Source organism: Chenopodium quinoa, unplaced genomic scaffold (genome assembly GCF_001683475.1).
Source record: "Chenopodium quinoa cultivar QQ74 unplaced genomic scaffold, ASM168347v1, whole genome shotgun sequence".
Taxonomy (NCBI): Eukaryota; Viridiplantae; Streptophyta; class Magnoliopsida; order Caryophyllales; family Amaranthaceae; genus Chenopodium; species Chenopodium quinoa.
In genome coordinates, this window is record NW_018744394.1 from 171,492 (window position 1) to 180,701 (window position 9,210).

The window sequence follows — 9,210 nt, forward strand, 5'->3', positions numbered from 1 at the left end:
AGGAGGGGAGGTAAGAATGAAGAATTTTCCTTCCAAATCTCTCCATTGTTGGAGAGATCAATTTTTTGCAATTGTATCCCATCATTTCTTTCTCATCCAATTCTCTTCCTCCCTTATTTGCTATCCAAATGAGACCTTATCAATCCCTCAATTTCTCTTCCCTTCCTTTCCCTATATTTCCTTCAATCCAAACAAATTGTTAATCTAGTTGAATTTGAAATTTTAAAACATCTCGAGTACAAATAATATCTCTTACCTGAATATACTTTAAAAGTGAACTCCTTTGCAATCCCATTCATCAATGACTATGGCCAAGCAATGACAGACCCGCCAAGTATTTAGCTTTTCTTCACATTCCTTCATCAGCACTCATAGCTTTTAGATAAAACTTGAGTTTTTGAGAAGGTAATCACACTTATCAGAACATATATATTACCCCATAAGCTTTAAATTCAGTTCAGCATATCATATCAAGTGATTTTACAAGGTATTATTTCATTAATTATCAAGACTACCTATGCGTCTATTGCAAGACTATTGTATGTACCACAAGATAAATTGTTGGAGAGAAGCAGTAAATTTAAGTACCTGATATACTACCCAATTCATGAACAATACTTCATATATGTTGTACACATTGGGTTCCATGTAGAAAGACTTTTGCTAAACACTTGAAATCAAGTAGATTCTTTATCCTTTTTTCTCTCTTCTCTCTCCTCTCTCCTCTCTCTTCTAGGGTTTTAATTTTCTTGGTCGTTTAGGCCGGAAATAGTCTAATTTCTTCGTAAATTAGAGTATTTCCTACCCTTTTTCTTTATTTCAATTTAGTTTTTTGTTTTGTTTTGTTCTCTCCATTTGTGAGAGTTTGTCCCAATTTTCTGGGTTTTTCCCAATTTTCTGGGATTTTGATTCTCATCTATGGATGAGAATTTTATTTTTAGGGTTCTTATAATAATTGAGAAGGTGATTTGGATTCCTATGGGTTTGGGATTTGTCATCAACCGATCGATCAAAACAACAGCACAGATTGTGGAGGTCTCAACTTGGAAAGAAGCAAAGACATCGAAAATCATTGCTCGCGTCAAGCTTGAAGCGGTGGAGTATGAGCTATGCCAAATATGCAAATTAGTTATGATTTTGATTGTAAAAGTTATGATATTTTCTCTAAATCTGTGGTTTACAGATCCTTATTATTGTAGATGTCGTATGGCTTTTATTTAATGATATTATCCTTCCCGTTCAAAAAAAAAAGTAGGTTCTTTATAGAAACAGAAAATAATGGCAGCTCATAATGAAAGAAACATAATAAAATAGGAATTTTTTTAAAAAAAAAATACAGAAAAATTAATCTTGCAAGTGAAAGAGAGGCCAAAAAATAGACAAAATCAATCTCATAATACAGATTGTTCAACAAAGAACCATTAACTCACTGATTGGAGAGCTTCAATTCCATATTATCGAGCATTTTAAATCTAGAAGTCATAACAGTAGAGACAAAAAATCTACACCCCTAATCTCGAACCCTCAACTATAACCAAACTACATTGTAATTCCCATCATCAATGTCGATGCCATTCCAAGTCTAAATTAGATGCACAAAACAATATCTTAGTTGATAAAATAAGAATAAGGGATACTACTATAAATTCATTGTTATTCCAAAACTTTACCCAATTTTCCTCAAGACTCAAGCTTCAATCAACAAGTATTGAGTTAAATATTCAAATCAATATAAATTCAACTCCTAAGAAGACAAACCTCCAAAATTAAACCAATGCTGGAAATCAAAAATACAATACCTTTAGTATAGCCGGAGATCTTGTTTCATCTCTAGTCTAACGACTAGTGCATGCATATCAAACCTAAAACGCATGCCAAAATAAAAACCCACATTTAAAATAACACAATTTTACCAAAAAAAAAAAAAAAAAAAAAAAAAAAAAACAAATTTCAGAAACTCTAATAAATGAATAGAAAAAAGTAACAATCCATTTTGCATGCACCCGGTGTACAGTATTTTCACTGTACATCGGACATTGTGCACGTGCCACTCATTTACTAGGTTTTATTTTTTTTTTAAAAAAAAAACAAAATCGCGAAATTTAATACCTCAAAATCAAAAAAACGCAAACAACAATGGAGGAGAGAGAAAGTGAGAAAACGCAGCTCTTGATCATGAACTGAGGAGAGAGAAAGTGAGAAAACGCAAAAATTGTAGAAATCGATCATCAATTGTGAAGAAAAAAGGTGAAAAACGCACAAATTAAAAATTTTGATCATCAATTAAAGTAGAGAAAGTGAGAAAACTTACAAATTGAGGAATTCGATAAACGCAAATATTGGAGAATTCGATCATCAATGGAAAATTCGACTTTTGATACCACAAATTGTAGCAATCTCATCCACGAATTGCTACAAAAACAGAGGCAAATTGAAACTGAATTTGAAATCGATTTAAATCGATCGATTATAGAAGAAGAAGAAGAAGAAACAAAGAGTTTTGGAGATGAATTCGTACCAATACTCAACAATATAAACAATGTAGACGATGCAGAAGAAGCAATTAACAATGCAGAAGAAGCAATTGAGAATGCAGAAGATCGAAGCAATTGAGATTGCAGAAGAAGCAATTGAGACTGCAGAAGAACCAATTGAGACTGCAGAATATCAAGCGGTTCCTGGCAAATCAATTGACTCAAATTCAGAACAAACAACCAAATCAAATGCAACTGAAGGTAATTTCTATAAACATTTCAGATTGTATGCAAAAAGTTACCCTTTTAACAGCACAAAGTTATCCTTTTAACAAAACAAAGTGACCCTTTTAACATCTCAAAGTGACCCTTTTAACATCACAAAGAGACCATTTTAACAGCATAAAGTGACCCTTTTATATTCATAAAGTGATCCTTTTAACAACATAAAGTGACCCTTTTAACAGCATAAAGTGACCTTTTAACAACATAAAGTGACCTTTTAACAACATAAAGTGACCCTTTTATATACATAAAGTGACCCTTTTAACTGAAAAAGTTACCCATGTAATAACATACAGTGACTCTTTTAACAGAATAAAGTCACCCTTTTCATGCATAAAAGTGACCCTATTTTCGAATAAATGTTACCATTTTGTTTTCTCTAAATTGAATTATATGTTGTCTCTGATTATAATCTGATATATTTGTAACACCCTAGAAATTCCTTTATTTTAAAATACCTGTTTTGCCCTGTATAAAACTTTAAATAAGAATATCTAAAAAATTAACGCCACCGTGAAAACGGTTAAGGCAAATATCAAAGATACACAACGGAAGACTAATTTTAAAAACCTTTCCAAAACAATCCAACTTGAAAAGTTAACCAAACGAAAGTAAAGTTAAAACCAAAATGAGCGAAGTAAAATGAAAATCAACCTACAACTTGGAACCATTAAAGGCCCTTATTAAAAACCAACCCAAATCCAAACTTGATATTACCTCCACATAAAAATATCAGCATAATTAATTAAAGCAGAAACACATTGTAACAATTATAAACTAGCATAATTCGCTCTTCACTCGTGCCCCATCATGAATATGCCTCAATACCTGAAAAGTTTGTCTCTACTTGTTTCCACTACTCTCCATTAAAAATGGGTCATCATAGGGCCAAGATAAAGACATGGCCAAATACACAACACACACACACACAATCAGCAAAGCTGAGTACATAAGCGTAAATTAGCCACACTAACATGCTTTTCACCTATCAACACACACTTACCTCATTGCACCTGTTCACAAGCATACACACCAATCAACAAGACACAATGACTAGACACTAATTAATTCATTTTGCATTGATTACGCATCGAACGGGTTTCCACGTATTAACCTCCCCAAATAAATTTGAGGTTAACTGACACGGGAGCTAACCGTGCCGGCAACAAAACCACACAAAGGTGGCGGAATTCCTGCGCATAATAATAAATAATAAAAAAGGAATATACAACGTCATGTACTCCATTGGAAGTTATGGTTAAATATAAAACCCCATAACTCCCTCCATTGTTCATACTCAAGGTATATACGTTCCAAGAGTTTTGGTGCGTAATCTCTTTCACTTTACGTTATTTACCTTTTATTGGACTTGGTGATGACTCTCAAAGAATTATAAAACAATCAACAATAATTATTCAATCGACCAAACATACCAATTTAATTCTTGAATAATTAGTGACTACATATTATTTAATGTTGAACCCTTTTTAATTCTACCTCAGTGTCAAAGACACCTTAAACGCATAATGCGCCAAAAATCCTATCCCTCGGTGTTAAAAACACCTTAAGTGCACAAAGGCACCAACATACAATTTATTCCTTGTGTACATAGACACTTATATAGCTCCTTCCTCATGCTTAAAGCATCAATAAAAATTATTTGAACCATAATAAAATTCCTTTTCAATATTCCAAACATAATTAAACATGTAGTTTAATTAATCATGCCTTCTAACATGCCATAAATAAAAATGTGGTTCAAACACAACATGCCCAAAATATAATTTTCCAATCCATAAACCATCACAAATAATTCATGCTTCACCATTTAATCACAAACATCATAAATTCACAATTCCATACATAAACCTTAGCATGATACTACTTGTAATTAATTGAAATCAAACCTAGCATGATTCTACATCACCAAAATATGCTAAGTACGCGAACGTACCTCGAATAAGCTCTTAAAATAACCGAGTACTTTACAACAATTCTCGAACCAAGTCTCCTACATAAAGGGACAATAATACTATATTAATTACCCTTGTATAAACAATTTCCAGCAACTTAAACTCACTTTAAATAACTTATAATAATCTGAAAATTATTTAAGAACCCCTAATTAAACTCCTTTTTAATGGATAATCACACCCTTTTATTAAAAATCACAATTATATTACTTTAAATAAAATTCCAACATTTTAAACTAATCTAAAATCCTTTAAAACTTCATCAAAATACATCTTTATACTTAAATTATCCATAGAAACATTAAATTATCTCTTACCCCTTTTAAATTCAAAGATAAAATTTAAAGCATAAAAAAAACTTCGTTAAAAATCAAAAACTGCCCGAAAATCATATTTAGAGGCTGAATTTGGCCACGACAGGGTGGTGCTCACTACTAAATGTAATGAGTCTTTCTTAAAACGTTGTTTCCACTCGAAAACACTACTTTTGTTTTATCAAAATCGGAGGAGTTTAGAACCTGATCGGGATTAAAACGAGATTAATATTAACGAACGGAAATCTAATTATTAAAACATGAATTTGCGTGTTAAAAAAAATCTGGAATTAAGTAAAATAATAAGTAGTTGCAATCACCAAAATTTCAAAACATCATTACTATAAAAGCCCTAAATCAATTATTCATAAAAACCCTAAAAATCAACACTTTAATAATTAAAACCCTAACTTTTAATACTTCATAAAATCTTAAATTTATACTCTTTAATCATCAAAAACACAATTTTAAAACATACTAATCATAATTTAACCATCAAGAATCAATACCCAAAAATATATTATAGGAATAATTATTAAAACAAAATAAAAGAGGAGAGAGAAGGGAAGAACCACCGTGGGTGGTGGCCGGCCAGCTGGGCGGTTGCTGGCCGGCGGCGGCGTGGCAGGTGGTGGCAGCCGGCGGTGGGGTTGGCGGGCAATAGTGGCAGCCGGTGTTGAAATTTGGGTGGGTTTATGTCACCCAAAACCCACGTAAATGCAAGAATAAAAAGAAAGAATAAGAAAAGGAAAAAGGAAAAGAAGAAAGAAAGAATAAAAATAAAAAGAAAATAGCTTACCTTGACCATTTGACCTTTTGGGTGGTAAAATTTTGGGGATAAGTAGAGTATTTATATTGTAGAGTAGGTTAGGGTAGGTTTGGGCTTCATAAAAATAATGGACTTAAATGATGAAGTAGGTGGCCCAAAAGTAAAAATAAGATGATTGGGTTCAATAAAGATGGGATACGTTTGGATTGAATGCTTATTGACCCAAATATAAATACGTGCTTTATTTATAATTCAAAAATTAAAATAGTTTGACCCAAAATATATTTTATAATTAAATAAATAATTTATAAAATACATTAAAAATACGGAGTATTACAATATTTTTATTAAATAACAGATACAAATCCAATTCATGCTTCTGGTTTAGATCTTAGAGGTTCATTTTTTGGTGTGGTAAGAGAAACTTTTAAAGAAATTTTGGAATTGTATGAAAAACATGCTGCTATACTGGGGTTTTCAATACGAAAACATACAACTAGATACCAGACGCACACAAAAATAGTAACTGAGAAAAATTATGCGTGTTCTGCTGAAGGAAAGAGAAATTCAGGTTTCAAGAAAACAAAGTTAGTTGAAATGGTTAATGAAGAGGATGTGAAAGTGAAAACAAGAAAGCCAAGACAAGTAGCCATTACAAGATTAAATTGCAAGGCATGCATAAGAGCAAAAGTGAATAAAGAAGGAAAGTTTGAGGTAGTGGCTCATGTTATTCAGCATAACCATGAGCTAACAAGGTCACAGTGGCATTATTTGCATCGTTCTGAAAGAAAAATGACAGAAGAAAAAGCTGAAGCAATAAAAACAAAGAAATCTTCAGGTCTAACTACAATGGACACTTACAATTACATGGCTACAGAGGCTGGAGGAGAACAGAATATAGGTCATAGTGTTGTAGATCATCTGAATTTTTGCTCAAGGATAAGAATGAAACAATTTGAGGCTGGAGATTGTAGACACTCATTTGTTTCTCTCCAAAACCAAACCTAGTGATGAGTACCTTTCACATCGAATCATAATCGAATGAAGTGAAAGTGTGGAAAGTCTAGCGTTACGGATAGTTTTAATTTCTTTTATTTTCTTTCTGTTTTTGAAAACTTATTTTAAGAAAACAGTCAATCCAATTTGGTTAGTCCATGATATGGGTCCAATAGTAGTGTATTTGGATGGGGCTTGCAAAGACCTTTCCAACGATATATTATAAGCCCAATTCCGATGAATATTGAGGAAGTTATGGCCAATTTACCAAACTGGGTCCGGTTTGAGCCTTATATGCTGCCCAATGATCTAGAGGAGGGCCTATTATTAATTATCATTACTAAAGCTATTAGGATTGATTATAGTCTTTTAGAATACTCTAGAAGGTTATTTTAAATCCTAATGGAGTTAGGATTGATAATTATGTTTTAAAGAGTTTGAAATTGAATAAAACTACTCCTTTTAATAATCCTTGTTTTGTACGATGTGAAATATATTCAGATTTTATTTTCGTGCCTCATTATATTTATCCAAATTTTATATGTTTGGATAGATCTTGAATTATCTTTCCAATGATATATTATAGTATTAAATCCGAGTTATAACAAAAAAGATATGAATGAGACATGAAACTTTATCCAAAACTGACACCCTTCCACTATTTTGGATATATATTTTTATCTACAAAATATTTTAACCTGATTCTAATTGGGTTAGAAATTAGACTTTAAGAGCTTTACAACGACATATTATATGCCTTATTTGGACTTCCGGATCAAAAGATATAATAAAAACAAAAACGCATTACAAACAGGCTTGGCGCCTGACTCCAGGCATTGGCGCCTGGAACCAGGCCTGGCGCCTGGAGCCAGCCATTGGCGCCTGGTGCTAGCCATTGGCGCCAAGCGCCTGGTTCTTGGCGCTAACCTCGTTTTGCGTGCGCCAGACTCTGTTTTGTTAATTTTTTCTTTTTGGCTGATTTTCTCTATAAATAACGTGTTAAAACTCCGTTTTCGATAACCAGATTTCATCAATTCTTATTTCAATTCACCAATTCTCTCTAATTCTCTTCCATTCATCTTTCTTTCTTTCTTTCTTTCTCTAAACTTTGTTTCCTCAAATACAAAATTCCGCATTCGCAAGATCTAAAAACACCTAGCCATATTCGAAGTTGCCTTCGCCCTAGACGTGAAAGGTTTTAATTTCTGAGGGTTTGGTCCCAAATCTCTATTTCAATTATTTAATTTAATTGTTGTTTATTATTTTCCCTGAAGTTACTAACGTGTGTATTTTGTTATTAGAAAGAGGTACGAAGCATCAAAGTAAGTACTTTAATGGTTTTTATTGATGTTATGACGCAGAAATCATGTTTATATTGTTATTATGATATTCCTAGTATCATGTCTAGGGTAACTTTAATATTAAATATGATTGTTACGATGCTTCCTATGTTTTTCCTAATATTTATGATTGTTAGTATCATGTTAGGGTTAAAAATATGATTTTTATTGCTTAGTGACATGCTAGGGTTTGTTATTAATCTTGTTAGTATCATGCCTAGGATCTTGCTATGTTTTAACATGATTATGATTATTATTAATTATGATTGATATTATTATTATTCATGTTTATTCTAATGACTGATTATTCATTATGTTGCTTGCTTATTTATTTTCTTGATCACACCTTTTATGCATGTTTTAAAGGGAATTTGTACTTATAATCACGCTTAATAATATAATTAATAATCTTGTTAGGGTTAATGTGATTATAATTCAAATAATTGTCAATAATAGTTTATTTGTGCATTAAATTGAACCAACATAGATTAAACAGGTTTAGGGTTAAACCTAATGATTGCATGTTTGTCAGAAAGTGCACATGAATACGAGCAGAATAAAGTAGAGGCCTATTATTAGGGCAGGTTCAATCTCTTTTAGGTTGGATTTGTACCTTCATCACCAAACCCTTATTTGGTTCTAGACCTTATGGAGTTGACGATCTCTTGGATAGTTAAGGGGTGTAACCTTCATCCTATGAACGGTTTACAAGTTCCTAAAACTTGTTGGCGACTCTTTTGCTCTATCTTCTTCCCTTTTGCACGCCACCGTACTTTAGTGTATGATCACAGTGGGGTTCAAGCTAGTGGGATTAACGCTTGAAATTATTCCCTGCAGTTTTTGGCGACTCCACTGGGGAGGATTTCTATTTTAATTCCTGAATTTGTTTCGGCAATGATTTAGAATGAGTGGATGAGACTCGAAAAGTTCTAAGTATTTCATGTGCGTAATTTTGATTAACATTATTGTCATATGCATAAAAAAGATCTCATTGGAAAGACCATCCGTAATGAGTTAAAAACATAGGATTTTACACGTAAGAAATTTGAGGAATGTCTT

General features: G+C 32.4%; 1 protein-coding gene across 1 annotated transcript; it reads left to right on the forward strand.

Moving 5' to 3' along the window:
• The first annotated feature begins 2,548 nt into the window (after positions 1 to 2,548).
• On the forward strand, positions 2,549 to 6,823 carry LOC110696855 (protein FAR1-RELATED SEQUENCE 5-like). The gene is made up of 2 exons (XM_021874189.1): positions 2,549 to 2,735; positions 6,174 to 6,823. Exons 1-2 carry the CDS (start codon positions 2,549 to 2,551, stop codon positions 6,821 to 6,823), a joined length of 837 nt encoding a protein of 278 aa, XP_021729881.1.
• The last annotated feature ends 2,387 nt before the right edge of the window (positions 6,824 to 9,210 follow it).

Coding starts and splice junctions, on each gene's coding strand:
- LOC110696855 (XM_021874189.1), top strand. CDS start 2,549: ATGCAGAAGAAGCAATTAACAATGCAGAAGAAGCAATTGAGAATGCAG. Junction 2,736..6,173: donor CAAATCAAATGCAACTGAAG/GTAATTTCTATA, acceptor ATTAAATAACAG/ATACAAATCCAATTCATGCT.